This window comes from Lontra canadensis, unplaced genomic scaffold (genome assembly GCF_010015895.1).
Source record: "Lontra canadensis isolate GAN:19392208 unplaced genomic scaffold, GSC_riverotter_1.0 scaffold112, whole genome shotgun sequence".
NCBI classification, from domain to species: domain Eukaryota; kingdom Metazoa; phylum Chordata; class Mammalia; order Carnivora; family Mustelidae; genus Lontra; species Lontra canadensis.
Genome location: NW_022631106.1, coordinates 2,074,626 through 2,090,651, shown reverse-complemented (window position 1 = coordinate 2,090,651; position 16,026 = coordinate 2,074,626). Strand labels below are relative to the sequence as shown.

General features: G+C 37.9%; 2 protein-coding genes across 2 annotated transcripts in view; both read left to right on the top strand.

Moving 5' to 3' along the window:
• The window catches only part of AFF3 (AF4/FMR2 family member 3), a 525,952-nt gene that overhangs the window by 367,547 nt on the left and 142,379 nt on the right, over positions 1–16,026 (top strand). The window lies entirely within an intron of this gene.
• On the top strand, positions 3,690–4,604 carry LOC116856764 (RNA transcription, translation and transport factor protein-like). Its single transcript, XM_032840306.1, is given in 2 exon segments — positions 3,690–3,823; positions 3,826–4,604. Coding segments are annotated over 2 exon segments (732 nt in total). The 5' UTR covers position 3,690; the 3' UTR covers positions 4,425–4,604.

Here is a 16,026-nt window from a genome sequence, read left to right as displayed (position 1 = left end):
AAAATGAAAGTACAATTTATGAAAATTATGGGACTCTCTAAAACAATAAACATGACAAAAAAGAAATTTGCATCTTCACATGCTTGTATTAAAAAAAGAACAGTGTTGAACATCAGTAACCTATGGAATATAGGTGGGAATCACTTTAAGAAGCTATAAAAGAAGAATAAATTAAGAATTAATAAATTAATTATAAATTAATTAATAAATTAAGAATAAATTAAACCCAAGATAATTAGAAGTACATGACAAAAAATAAGAATAGGTGTTAACAAATAATAGAGAAAAATCAATGAAGCCAAAATTTAGTAATTTTAAAAGATTAATAAAATTAACAAACACTGATGATAATAATTAAAAAGAGTGAAAACACAAAATAACATCAGCAATGAGAAGTGGAGGACATTAACACATATCCTACAGAAATTTTAACAATAATAACTGGATATTATTAACTACTTTTAGCAAGTTGATTTGACAATTTAAATGAAATAGTGACTTTCTTTGAAAATATGCAGTTTACTGTAAATTGCATACTGCCACAAGAATATTTAGAAAATCTAAACACCCTTATTACTATTTTAAAAAATTGAATTTATAATAGAAACTTTTCCACAAAGAAGATTCCTCCAGGGCTAGATGGTTTTGCAGGTAGATTCTGTCAAAACTTCAAATAAAAAACTGTTTATGCCAATGAAATTAAAAAAAAATAAACTACCATTCTTACACAAATTCTTTCATAAGATAGAGGAAGAAAAACTTCCCAGTTCATTGTAAAAGGCCAGTATAACCCCAATACCAAAATCTGACATAAACCTTATAAGAAAATGAAATAATCCACTATCCTTCATAAACATCCCCAAATTCCCTAACAAAATTTTATCATGTATAATCCAGTGATATATGAAAAAAATATGAATAACTATGACTAAGTGGGGTTTATCACAGGGAAGCATGGTTGGTTTAACAGAAAAATTAATTAATGTAATCCACCATATTAATAGAATAAAGGAAAAAACCATATGATCTTCTAAATAGATGAAGATAAAGTATTTAGCATAATTAACACCCATTCTCATGATATTTTAAAAATCTCTGCAAAGTAGAAGTAAGAAGGAAGTAAGAAGGGAACTTAATTAACCTGATAAAGGACACGTACAATAAAAAACCTACCACTAATACTGTATTTAATGATGAAACACCAAACATTTTCCTCCTAAAATCAAAAATATGGCAATGATATCTGCACTTACCACCTCTATCAACATTGTATTGGAAGTTCTAGTCAGTGCAATAACACAAGAAAAAGAAATGAAAAACATAAAGTTTGAAAAGAATGATTGTTTATAGAGAAGATCCTCAGAGATCTAATAAACAACTAGTAGAATCAATAAATGAATTAAGCAAGGTCAACATACAAAACTCAGCTGTGTTTTTATTTATTAGCAATATATAATAGAAAAATGAGATTTTAAATGGAATTTCATTTACAGTGACAAAATACATAATAAATTTAGCAAAAGGCATAAGACCTGTACACTGAAAATTATAAAACATTGGTGAGAGAAATTTGAGACCTAAGTAAATGGAAAGATGTTAATGAATTGGAAGATTTTAATTATGTTAGTATGTTGATTCTTTTCATATTGTTCTGTGGATTCAACACTATCTTGATCAAAAGGCTAGCAGGACACTTACATAGAAAATGATGAGTTGATTCTAAAATGTTTATAGAAAAGCAAAGGACCTAAGTAGCTAAAACAATCTTGAAGAACAAGGTTTTAGGCCTTATAGTTCCTAATTTCAAGACTTATAAAACTGAAGTACTATAGTGCATCATTGACATAAAGACAGACAGATAAATCAGTGGAGCAAAATAGAGTCTAGAAATAGGCCCCTACATGTATGGTCAGTTGATTTTTCACAGAATTACCAAGCAGTTCAGTGGCAAAAGCCAAATGCTTTCAACAAAAAGTGTTGGAGCAACTGGTGGGGGAAAAAATAGGACTCTCATACCACATACATTTGAGATGAATCATAGGCCTGATTATAAAGGCTAAAATTATAAAGCTTCTAGAGGAAAACAGGAGAATATCTTCACAGCCTGAGATAGACAAAGATGTCTTACAGAGGTCACAAAAACATATAAAAGAAAATCCTGAAGAACTAGACTTCCTCAAAATTAAAAATATCTTCTCATCAAAATGACAAGGCAAGACACAAACTGGGAGAATATATTTGCAATACATATATCTGACAAATAATTAGTATCCAGAATACATAAGGAACTCTGACAATTCAGTAACAAAATGATAAAGAAACAAATATTTCAAATGGGCAACCTCTTCAAACAGACAAAAGAAATACATAAATGGCTAACAAGCAGCTTAAAAGATGCATTTCACTTTAATGTCTTACAAGATGTCATTTCAATAACATTCTTCTTCAGGGAAATAAAAATTAAAGCCACAATGAGATACCACTACACCCACCCACTAAAACTGAAAGGACTGACAACACCAAATATTGGCAAGGATCTGGAGCAGGTGGAAATCTCATGCTTGCTGATAGAAAAGTAAAATGGCATAACCATTTTTGAAAACGATTTGACTATTTCTTATACACATTTATTGCTTGACCAAGCAATTAAACACATACTTATCGCATGACCAACAATTTCCTTTGTAGCATTCATGGAGGAAAAATGGAAAACCTGTCCTTTAAAAGATTTGTACAAGAATATTTTTAGTAGCTTCATTCATAATAGTCAAAAACTGGAAGCAACTCCAATATCCATCAACTAGTGAATGGATAAATAACTGTGGTATATTCACACAATAGAATACTTCTAATCAAAAGTCACCAAACTGTCCAAATTGATCTGTACAGTCTATGCAATCACAATCAAAATTCCAGCAAGTTATTTTGTGGATATCAACAAGCTGATCCTAAAGTTTATATGGAGAGCCAAAAGACCCAGAAGAGCCAACACAATATTGAAGGAGAAGAGCAAAGTTGGAGGACTGAAACTACCCACTCCAAGACTTGCTACAAAGCAACGGTAATCAAGATAGTGTGGTATTGGCAAAAGAATAGAGAAATAGGTAAGTGAAACAGAATAGACCCACATAAATATAGTCAACTGATATTTGACAAAGGAGCAAAGGTAGTACAATGGACCAAAATCTTTTCAACAAATGGTGCTGGAACAGCTGGATATCCACACAGGAAAAAAAGTGAATCTAGACTGATCTTGGGCCCCTCACAAAAGTTAACTCAAAACAGGTTACAGACCTAAATATAAAATGCAAAACTATAAAATTCCTAGAAGATAACATAGGAGAAAACATAGATGACCTGGGGTATGGTGCTGACCTTTTAGATACACCACCAAAGGAATAATCCATGAAGGAAATAATTGATAAAGTGGATTTCATTGAAATTTTAAAATCTGCTCCATAAAAAACAATATGAGAAGAATGAGAAGATGAGAATAAGAAGACAAGTTAATGTCAGGAGAATAAGACTGGGAGGAAATACCTGTGACAAACACATCTGATAAAGGACTGATATCCTAAGTATACAAAGAATTCTTAAAAACTCAACAGTAAGAAAACAAGCCTATTTAAAAATGGGCCAAAGGGCCTGCTCCTCCTCGCCTGTCCTCTCCCGGCCAAAGCCTGGGAGACCATGTTCCGACGCAAGCTGACGGCCCTTGACTACCACGACCTGGCTGGCTTCAACTGCAAAGATGAAACAGAATTTAGAAACTTTATTGTTTGGCTTGAAGACCAGAAAATCAGACACTACAAGATTGAAGACAGGTAATTTTAAGAAGCATCCACAGCAGTGACTGGCCCAAGTTCTTTGAAAAGTATCTCAAAGATGTTAACTGTCCTTTCAAGATTCAAGATCGACAAGAAGCAATTGACTGGCTTCTTGGTTTAGCTGTTAGGCTTGAATATGGAGATAATGCTGAAAAATACAAGGACTTGGTACCTGATAACACAAAAAATGCTGACAATGCAGCTAAAAATGCAGAGCCATTGATCAATTTGGATGTAAATAATCCTGATTTTAAGGCTGATATAATGGCTTTTGCTCACCTTCTTCAGATTCAGCGTCATGATGATTACCTGGTAATGCTTAAGGCAATACGCGTTTTGGTCCAGGAGCGCCTGACACAGGATGCAGTTGCTAAAGCAAATCAAACGAAAGAGGGCTTGCCTGTTGCTTTAGACAAACATATTCTTGGTTTTGACACAGGAGATGCAATTCTTAATGAAGCTGCTCAAATTCTGCGATTGCTGCATATAGAAGAGCTCAGAGAGCTACAGACAAAAATTAATGAAGCCATAGTAGCTGTTCAGGCAATTATTGCCGATCCAAAGACAGACCACAGACTGGGGAAAGTTGGAAGATGAACGTTTTAGGATTTCAGCTTCTCACCTACTTAGTACAATTGGGAACCATGTATGCTCTGGCATGTGTTTGGAAATCAAATGTCACATTTTCAAGGGAAGAATCCTAGAAATTTGACTATGTTCTTGAGATTTACCATCATTGCTTTTTCTTTAATAAAGTTCAGGAAAGTGGAAAAAAAAGGGAGGCGGAGCAAAGACCTTAACATGAATAGATGCTCTTAGTCCATATGTCACCAGGAAAATGCAAGTTGAAATATTGAGATAACACTATTAGAATGGCCATTAGAATGGCCCAAACCCGAACACTGACAACACCAAATGCTGGCAAGGATGTGGAGCAACAGGAACTCTCATTCATCACTGGTGGTTGCTATGAAGGGCTGGGGATTGACTGGAAGGGGTCATGATGAAATTTCTGAAGTGATGGAAGGTTTCTGTATCTTAATTTGGGCTGTGTGAGAAGGATATACATTCATCAAAACCACACGGAATTTTACAATTAAGTTCTGTGCATTTCACTGTCTATAAATTTTACCTCAACTAAATAACAAGATTAATTTACAGAGAGGATAAATTTAGGTGGCAGCTTTTCTACCTGGTGATAATTGACCTGTTTTGAGCTTTAACCTTGACCAAGTACTACACTAAACACTTAGCATGTTTTATCACCTCTAATTTTTAGTAAAAATCCAATAACACCCTATTTTACAGGAAACAAGAGGAGAATTAAGGTTTCTGCTCTACTTAGCTTGAGGATTTATACCCAAGATTCGGAACCTGTAAGCCAAGTTAACCTCTCTGTCCCACTCTATTGCTGTCTGTGAGCTCTTCTGAAGTTTCACTGGAGACAATAACCAGGCCAGGAAGAGCAAGCAATTAAGGTGGTACCTACAGAGGAAGAGTAGATTGAGATCCTGCCAGATTGTTATCTGTACTAGAAAGTCCTAGGAGTAGTGAGCAAGTGGAGATGATCAAGATACTATGAAGGCCACAGTTTGACAAAGTCACTGTGCTTGCTTAATCCAGACTTGTCATCCACTAACAAATCCACTTTCAAGTGAGAGGTCAGTGGCATACACTTGTAAGAATTCCAAGGCAGGACCCTCTACATTTGTAGATGATCCTTCATTGAACAAAGCACCTATAATGTTCAAAACTTCTTGAAGATTTGAAATCACCTTCATAAATTAAAGAAGTGGGATCAAACACAAAGCATTCACCTCGTAGGAGAAAAAAATAAACAAAGGAGACAGAAAAAGAAAGGTCCATCAGGTGTGCACATGGTACAGTAAAAGACTTGGAAATCGTAAGCTCAAACTGAATTAGAATGACTTGCACGATGTTCTTTCTCCAGAGTTTATACAGTAGTTGAAATTAATGTATAGAAAGTTCCAGTTACCTGGTCAGCACCAAATCAAGTTATTACTGCAACCCTAACAGGATTCATGACTTACAAAAGATAGAAAACAACCCTGTCTCAGCAGTTGGTAATGATCAGAGCTCAGTCAGAATTTAAATCTTTCCTTTAAAAAAAAAAAAAAAAAGTAAACTGAGAAGGGGTGAAGTGTGATAAAAACAAAAGTTTCAAAAGGTCTTGTGGAGCTGAGGCAGTGAGGAGGGGTGAGTGGTGAGTCTAGTCCAGAGATGTTAACTGGAATGAGCTCTCCTCCAAGCCTTCAGACAATAGGAGCATAGGCAAGGAGCACAATAACTTTGTATCTTCCCTGTGAAGAATGCATGGCCTGGAGGAGCCTGAAAAATTCACCACTGACTTCTGTTTTTAATTGTCTTAGAAGATGTGGCTGTCATTGATTGGTAGAACAGAGTGGGTCTAGATGATGCCCAAAGATCCTTTCCACGTATAAAATGTCCAACTCTGTGAGTCATTTACAAAGATGAAAATCCATATCAATGAAAAATATTTGTCTTTGTCAGTTCAGGTTGTTAAAAACAAACTACCATAGACTGGGTGGCTTGTAAACAATAGAAATTTACTTCTCACAGTTCCGGAGGCTGGGAAATCTAGGATCAAGGCGCTGGCAGAGCCAGCATCTGGTGAGGGTCCACTTCCTGGCCTGCAGATGGCCATCTTCTTGCTGTGTCCTCACGTGGCAGAAAGCAGAGAAGAGAGAGGAAGCAAGCTTTATTATATTCCTTCTTATAAGGGCATGAGTTCTAAGTGCCTCCCAAAGGTCCTCCTAATACCATCACTTGGGGGTTAGAATTTCAGCATACAAATTTTGGATGGACATAAATAGTCCATGACCATATTCATTTAACACTTTTTATGCCCATTGTAGAACTGTCTTAGAAAATGTTAAATATGGAGGAAAAAATACACAGAGAAACAATTGTATGCCAAACACAAAGAAATCTATCATTTATGCATGTGCATTTAATAATAAGTTTATGCAAACTGATCGTATAATAGGTTCTGGAAGTTGAGAGATCAAAGTTGATTTGAAAACTGTTGCCGAAAGATGGTTTTATAGATGGGGCATGTGCGCATGTATGTGTGTGTGTGTGTTTCCAGAGAAGTTTGAAACCTTCCTGATATTTATTTTGGCCACGGCAATCCGTATCTAAAATAATGAACCGTGGCTGTTCTTTTAGTCTGTGAGGTGTCTGTCCCCAGAGACTTCCTTTCCGTATCTGTTTAAGTAATTTGCCAGGATTCTGTCTGCTAAGAAAATGAGAAACCTGGTGTACAGACTTTGCCTAGAAAAAATTGGCCAGATTCTGTTTCTTCAACTCTTGGACACCAGGAGTAAAAAATATAATAGGAAGGGCCTTTAGGGCTCCTGGGACCACCCCTCATTATGTAGATGAAGAAACTCAGGCTGAAGGCCTTTGAGAGGTATGGTTTATTCAATAAGGAAGGAAGGCCCTGACCCAACACTCAGACACCAATGAGTCCAAGGCTGGATAGCCTTGTTGAAAGAGAAGAGATGTGTATATCAGTTTTATCTGAGGGGGAAACTAGGCATTATTATCATATTGGTTGTACTCTCAAATTAAAATATGAAATGAAACCAAGAATGTAGGTTGGAAATTATGCTATCACAGAACAAGATTACAAACTTTCTCTTTTGTGTTCTTACACCAGATGCAAGGCCCATGGTCCCAGAGGTCACAAAAGAGAATTCTTCAGAAAAACTAGAGACTGTATTCCCTGACTCATTTGGTTCCCCAGAGACTCATGCTTTCTCTTTCCTTTATGCCCAGGCTCCATCCAAACACACTTCCTGGGGTGTTATCTAGGTCAGGGTTACTCAGTATGTTCTTTTTTAATTTAATGTCTTTTTAAAATTGTAATTGTGGTAAAGTACAGGTAACATAAAATCTACCATCTTAACCATTTTTAAGTGTACAGGTTAGTAGCATTAAGCACAGTTACATCACTGTGCAATCATCACTACCATCCGTTCACAGAACTCCTTTGATCTCCTCAAATGGAAACTCTGCTAATACGCTGAGTTAATGAATTGCCATAGCAAGTAACGCCCATCTCCCCCTCCCTTGGTCCCTGGCAACCACCACTCTACTTTCTATCTCTATGAATTTAACTACATCAGGGGTCTTACATAGGGGAATCGTACAGTATTTATCTTTTTGTGTCTGGTTTATTTCACTTAGAATAATGTCTTCAAAGGTTTATCAATGTTGTACCTTGTGTCAGAAATTCTTTCCTCTTTAAAAAGGAATTTCCTTCTTTTTATGGCTGAATAATATTCCATAGTGCGTGTGTGTGTGTGTGTGTGTGTATGCACACGCATAATGAAATAATGTTCCATGGTGTGTATGTATACTTTGTGTTTCCATTCATCCATCAGTGGACACCTGGGTTGCTTCTACTTTTTAGCTGGTGTGAATAATGCTACTTATGAAGATGAGCATATAACTACATCTTTAAAATCTTACCTTTAGTTATTTGGGGTATATGCTCATTTCATCCTTTTTGAACATAACCTACACAGTCTGAAGTACATTTTACATCATGTCCTAGGAAAGTGTATGTACTAAAAGAATAATATCACAAAACATTACCTACAACTACTCTGACATCTTCTACTCTTACTTAATATTTTAAAATACAGATCAAGGGGAACCTGGGTGGCTCAGTGAATTAAAGCCTCTGCCTTCGGTTCAGGTCATGATCCCAGGGTCCTGGGATCAAGTCCTGCATCGGGCTCTTTGCTCAGCAGGGAGCCTGCTTCCCTTCCTCTCTCTCTGCCTGCCTTTCCGCCCACTTGTGATCTCTGTCAAATGAATAAATAAAATCTTAAAATAAATTAAATACAGATCAAACCACACCAATCCACTTGCCAGCCAATGTTCATAACACACTACAGGTTACTGACCAATTAATGATACACAATCTGTGCCAAAGGAGTGAGGACGGAGGAGGGACTAACATGCCCTGGCCTTGCCTTGTTTCCAGCCCTTGCTCAGTCACCTCAGGTAAATGGCTTCCTCAGACCTCCCTGCAGCCTCCAAAGGAAGTTCTTCCTTCCTTATCTTACAGATGAGGAAACTGAGACCAAACGAGTATAAGAGCTCATCCAAAGGTTTGTATCCCATTCAACTCTGCCACAGGCCCATGCTACCAGAATGCGACTTATTTATACCCTGCAGTACTCCCCTCAGAGAGGCCACAAGCGTTCTCACTGGGCCAAGGAAATCTTGAGCTCAAAGGAGGCCTGACAACTCAGAAAATTTTAGGACCTGTTCACAGGCTCAAGAAGGTAGATAGTTGGTGTGTACGTTACAGGAAAAGGAAGTTCTTCAGTGACCACTAATTAGATCACATAAGCAACTGCTTCTTTCACTTAATGATTCTGCTGGACACAGTCTCTAGACCTGAGTTTGGCACCTCTGCAATGAACAATTCCAGTTCACAGAGACATTAATTGATAAACTGTAGCTACTCTGTACTCACTGTGGCTTTGGCAGATGGCAATGTTTTTCTGAGGAATCATATTTATTGATTGCAGTGGGTAATCAATAAATATTGCCTGGCATTAAAAGACTGATTATGCTTCCTCCAAATGTTTTCTTTTAAAAAGCTTCTTCATGCTCTTGTGCTGAAGCTTTGCCCAGCTATTTAGAACATAATACCTACACAATAAGAAATTGTTGCTTTGAATCAATGAATGAAATGTGGAATAACACAAATGATGATTGGAATACAGTTGCTGTGCATTTTCTGTACCTTCTTTCAGAAAAACCACTAGCGAAATTTGCTTTCTCTTCTACAGATTTTCATTAAGATGTAAACCTCCAAAATGCAGAGCTTATATATTTACATACTGAATTCTCCCCTCTTCCCACCCCCAGATCACACAGATTCTTTTTGCCTCTAATGCTGATCTCTTCCCAGGCAGCCTGGTACCATTATGATACTTTCCAGGCATTAAATGCCTATTTTGTGCCAGACGCTGTACTGGACATGTTGGCTTATTTAATTCTTACAGTAATCCAATGAGGTGTATTATTGCGTTATTACATCCCATATTACAGAACAGAAAATCGGAGTCTCAGAGTTGCAGGTTGGCTCGAGGAGATTCTGCACTTGGGCGTGGCCTAGATTTCAGTAGGTCAGCAGGCTCCTGAACCACTTGCAGGAGCCGCTTTCAGTCTATGGCCTGGTGTCGAGGGCACATGAAGCAGAATCAAGTATAAGGGAGAAATCCTGTTTCTTCAAGAAGGACTGGTATTTCCCTAAAAGCCCTTCATCCCTGCCCTCCCTCCATATCATTAAGAAGATTATACCCAAAAAGCTGAGAATGAAGCAGGAGGAAGTCTGGTTGTAGACAGTGAGCAAGAGTGATGTTACTGCCCGGTGTTGGAGATCTTGGAAAGAACAGAGGCTGGAGTCTGGAATTCACTGACAATCCAAAGAGCTGGCAGAGGTAAAAAGACAGCTTCCCAGCGCTGGCCCACCTGCTCACCTTGGAGGGCCTTCTGCTGTCGGCAGAGTGTATTTTGCTAAAGCGGAGCTCACATGATCCTACCAAAGCATGTAAAATATTTAAGCCTCTGCCCTCAAGGTTCTACCACAGAGCTCCTGAAATAGCTGAAATAGACTTAAGGGACAGGGAAGGTAGGGCTAGTGGGCAGGTGACCAACGTTTCACACACATGCACGCACTCATCTTTCTGTGTTAAAAAGGCTATCCCTGCTTCAAAAATGAAGACTTGGTGGGACTTAAAGTATTTCTTTAGAATAGTAAAAGTGTTCGTATGTCATGATTAAGAGGTAACATCCTGAATAGTAACTACCCAGTCCGTGTGCTAAATGCCTGATAAAAATCGGATAACTATATAATCTAAGAGTGATGGAGGGATGACAGGTATAAACCGAAACACAGGATCACCCTGTAGATGAATCAGCGCTTTGAATCTTCATAGCAACTGGAAAAAGTAGACAGCATTAGAATCTCTCTTTTTATAGATAAAGGAAGTGAGTCTCAGGGAGCTCACAAAGGTAGTGTGGCCCAACCAGGATATTACCTTAGAGTTAGCTGACTTGAAAGCACTCTTTCTTTGCTACTGCCACAGACTACAGACACCTGAGCTGCGTTGAGAATAGACCCAGCCCTACTGGACTCCATTCCTGGTTCAAAACACAAACAAATGAAGTTTAAAGTGACCAGATGGCAGAAAATCCAGTGACTGGGGACTATTTCATTTGAATGTCTGTTTAACATGAAAGCTAGAAGATTGGGTTAGATTAATTGGCTTGTAGGGATGGGGGAAAGAGTGTTATTCATTTGCTTTTGGAGTTGGGGAGAGTGAAGAGAATAATAAACAGGGTGAGAAAGAAAAACAACCAATAGTTGGGTAGAACTGTTAACCAAATAACTTCACTTCTTGAAACAATCTGATGCTAATTTCACACAACCCAAGAAGTTGTATACACTGAAAACAAAGATTTTTTTTTAATGGGTAAATACATAAAATATTGGTATTTATAATTTTGAAAATCTAAATATGTCATCCATTTGGCCACAGGGGGAAAAAATCATTTTTCTCCTGGGCCAGTTGTAAAAATGAAGCCAATCTCTGATTTTGTGAGGTTTGTTTTCCTGTTGACAGTTTGAGCTATGATCCTCACCCCCAAAATTTACTGAGCACTTTACTATGTGGTAGGCATTTATTCTAAGCATTTTACTCATATCATTCTCGCAGCTCTCTGGAATGGTTATCCCCATTTACAGATAAGGGAAATGATGCACAGAGAGGGTAAGTAACTTGCCCAGCATCACACAGCTAGTGTGTGACAAAACTGGGATTTGAACTCAGTTTGATTCCTGAACCCATGCTTTTAACCCTGCTTTCATACATTCTCCATTCTATCAGACTTCAATATATTTTCAGAATATTGAATATTAATATGTCTTTGAACAAGAGAACATAATTTCTGAATTACATGCCCCTCCCCTTGGGTGTACTTAGATGTTGGAAAATACACTTGAATTAATAATTAGTGTAACTAAGATCTTCATCTTATCTTAAAATGTCTGGCGTATCAATATTTTCATCTTCCCTTTCAAAATGTCCAAGAGGTGATCATTTTATTATGTTTTGGAGTACAGTTGAATTCTGTTGCTTTTCCTAATAAGTACTGTTACTAAACATGCTAAATTGCCTCAGAGTAAGAACTATAGAGAGAAAACTCTTTCCGTGCCTTTGAAAATATTAAATTTGATGTACAAATTTCAAAGGAGAATGGTTGATTACAACTTGAGTATTTGTTTGGTTTTGTGGCTGGACTCTGATCCCATGCTGTCTGTGGGACCATTTTGCAAGTTCTGGACTTGGGTGATCCAGAGCTGAAACCCTGTGGACATCTTCAGACAGCGTCAGGATGTGGAATGCTCTGTGGAGCTGTTACTAAAACTGGATAGGTCAAAAATAAACCAGTGCCATAAAGAGTTATACCTAGACAAATAGCATTTAGAAGGATAGGAATGGAAATTTTTTGTCTTCCAGTTGTAAATAGATGTCTTTGTTGTTTTTCTTTTTTTTTGTTTTAATCCCTTCTGTTTAACCTCCAAACTAGTATTGCCAGTTAAAATTCAAGGCACAGAGTTAAATTTGAATTTCAGAGCAACAAGGAATAATTTTTTGGTATTAGTATATCTGATACAATATTTGGGAATAACTTTTTTAGTATAGATATGTCCCATGCAATATTTGAGACATATTTATATTAAAAAGTTATTTGTTTTTTACCTGAATTTCAAATCTAACTGGGCATCCTGTATTTTTATTTGCTAATTCTAGCAACCCTACCAAACGCCCTGTAAGTATAAGTCCAGCTGGACTTTAATTTAAATACATATCAAAGAATAGAAGGCAAGGTGAAGAAGGGAGACAAAAGAAAAGGGAGAAGAGATAAAGAGAGAGAAAGTAAGAAGGAATTCTGGCAATCTGCCAAGTAAAATAACTAATATTTTGCAAAAAAGAAATCCTAAAACTGAGGTCATAGGATGGAAAAAGTCTGTTTCACAGACTTTTTAGTCTGAACACTGGCCAAAAAAAAAAAAAAAGCAGGCATCCTATTAACATCTGAATACCAAAGCTCATCCAGGAATGGAAAGATTTGGAATTTGAAGATCCTTAGCTTCCAGCTTTGTTAGAATATCACAATTCTTTATTAATTACAAAGAGGATTTTGTTTTGTTTTGTTTTATTTTTTCAGTGAAATGCGTAGGTAATTCTGTATCAAAGAAACCTAACTTCATTTTATGTTACTAAAATACATTTGAAACTTCGTGGACAATCTTTTGTTTGCTTGTCTCGTGCTAAAATGCAAAACAAAACAAAACTACCAGATACCTGATATGGAGAAGAATTTACCTCTATTTAAAAAATCACACGGTTCTGCTGAGAAGTGTGAAGATGGCTTTTTTTTTTTTTTTTTTTAGTTAAAAATATTAACTGACAGCTTCAAGACAGATTTTTTTTCTTTAATCTCTAACCAGACAAATTACTAGGAGCAAGAGACCTCTTGCCTTAATCTGGACACGTCACAGATGTGACAGTGTTCTGTAGGAGATGGCTTTTTAACTGTGGATGAGGGAAAATAACCTTTGGAATTTTTAGGATGTTATTACAAGCAAGTTTACTAGTTTTTGACTTACTAAGACACAGCTGGAGCCAGCCTTCATCAGGGTAAGAATATTTTCATGCTACTATTATATCTTTTGTATTTCAAGAGTAGGATTATTGCATTTGGGGGAATATGGCCTGTGAGGCTTGTACTGTCTGTTGAATATGCAAATGTGAGTGTCCTATAAAAGGGGAGAGGAGCTGACAGTTTCCTTCTGTGCCGTAAACTTAAAGACTCCAACAGATGATCTGCCGGGGCTGCTGGAGCAGGAATTGGATCACACCATCATGTGGGATAAAAGAGAATTTTGTATTTCTTTGAGAGGCATTAAAAGGGCTGGGCTTAATGGCCTCCCTCAGCGCCAAGCAACTATGTGCCAGGCTCTCGTCTCTGTAATTGTTGGATTGTTACTGTTGCTTTAAAAAACAAAAAACAAAAACAAAAAACGAAACAGTGCAAGGAATTTTCTGGCCAAATTCTGAATCTGCCTGGCGATATTTTCTTTCCGATTAATGCAATAGGAACCATCATTGCTTTTTCTATCTTCTTTCCTCCATTCTGCATCTTTGTTTCTTTTATAAGATACATTGTGCTGTGAGTTCAGAGAATGAACGATGTTATTCTGTATGGTTTCCCTTAAAGAGACTTCAGAACATTTTAAAGCCAGGCTGTCTCCACAGAGCCACAGATGGCATCCCTGCAGGCCTGGCCGCCTGTGGAAATGTGCTGAGAAGCCACAGAGAAACACATCAGTCCACCTGTGACAGCCAGGTTAGGACCAGATGCCATTTCGATAGGAGAAATGTGCAAAGGAAATTGTCAGGTGACATAAGGAACAGAGAACCAATTGGAATTGTGAATTTCAGTATTCTATCCAACTAGTTGTTGTTGTTTTCATTGTTTTCCCCCATCCAGTCTCTTTAGTGTGCTACTTATCTACTTATCCAGGGTGCACATCAGATCATCTGGGGGAGCTTTTTGAAATTTGAATAGCTGTGCACTGCCGTCTGTCAATCGGTGCCTGCCCCGGTGATTCTGCTACCTGTCCTTGGTTGGAAAACCATACTCAGGAGGTCCCAAACCCAGCTAACCTTCAGAATCAATGAAAGGCTTTAAAATGCAGATTCCTGGGCCACTCTACCAGAAATTCTGACTTGGTGTGGCGGGGTTTGGGCCTAGAAAAATGTACTTTTGAAAAGTTTCATAATTAATTTTGATGATTAGTCAGATTGGGAAAACCACCTTTGCCCTAACTGAGTCATATTAATTTCCACAAAAAAGGGGTTTTTGATTAAAAAAGAAGAGTAATCTGGTCGTGAGTACAGTACCTTTGGAGCAACACCCTATGTTCCCATTGTTTCCACCTTAAACTTTTTCCTAGCTTTATCCCAGCCTGCCTCTCTCCCATCTTGGTGGAAGAAATGTCTGATCTTTTTCTCCTCTGGTGCCCCTCACCCCATCTCCTCCCTCCTATCTTGTTCTTTTCTTAGGTATTCTTCCTATCTGGGCCTATAACCTGTTCATATTTTCCCAAACAAAATAACAACAGTCACAACTATCAACCAAATAGCTACTCTGCTCTCAAGGGTCCTCTTCCTGGTCACCTGTCCCCTACCTCTGTGCTACCATGACCTATTTGTCACCGGGCCAAACCAGTGGCCCTTTCTGAGTCTTTAACCCCCTTGATATCTTTGCAGCCTGGGACTCTCTTCATTGATCATGCCCTATTGAGCCAACTGTTCCTTGTCTGCCACCCTACCAGGGTTCAGTCTTTGGCCTGTTTCTTTTTTTCTACATACTTCTCATGGTGATCTTGTCCATTCCCATAGCTTTAACTGTCCTCTCTGTCCAGATGCCTCCCAAATTGAGATCCCTAACTTTGATGTCTTCCTTGAGCTTCTAACCAGTCTTTCCTGCCATCCACTGAGTTCCCAGATCCTACATATTCAGAATCTAATACTCCTCTCCATTCTTGCCCCCAGCTGTTTCTTCTATATCACTTACTTTTGCTAACAGTGACCTCCAGACTCAAAACCATGGTCTCTCTCCCCTTTCTTGGCCCCAAGACTTGGTTACTTGCTATATCCTATCAAGTTTTATGCCACAGCTTCTACATAATTCTTTTTCTGTAGTGTCTATGGCCACCTAAGTTTAGGTCTTTCCTTTTTCCCTTCCCTGTCCTCTATAGAAACCTGATCTCCCCGCCTGCCATTTCTTCATACCATCTCTATGAAGCTGCCAGATTAATTTATCTAAAGTACAGGTCTAGGAGTGCCTGGATGGTGCAGGCAGTTAAGCTTCCAGCTCTTGGTTTCTGCTCAGATCTTGATCTCACGGTCATGGAACTCAGCCCCATGTCAAGCTCTGGGCTCATCAGGGAGTCTGCTTGAGACTCTCTTCTCCCTCTCCCTCTCCCTCTGCCCCTCCTCCCTAGATAAATAAATTTTTTAGAAGTATAGTTCCGATCATGCCACTTCTCTGCTCT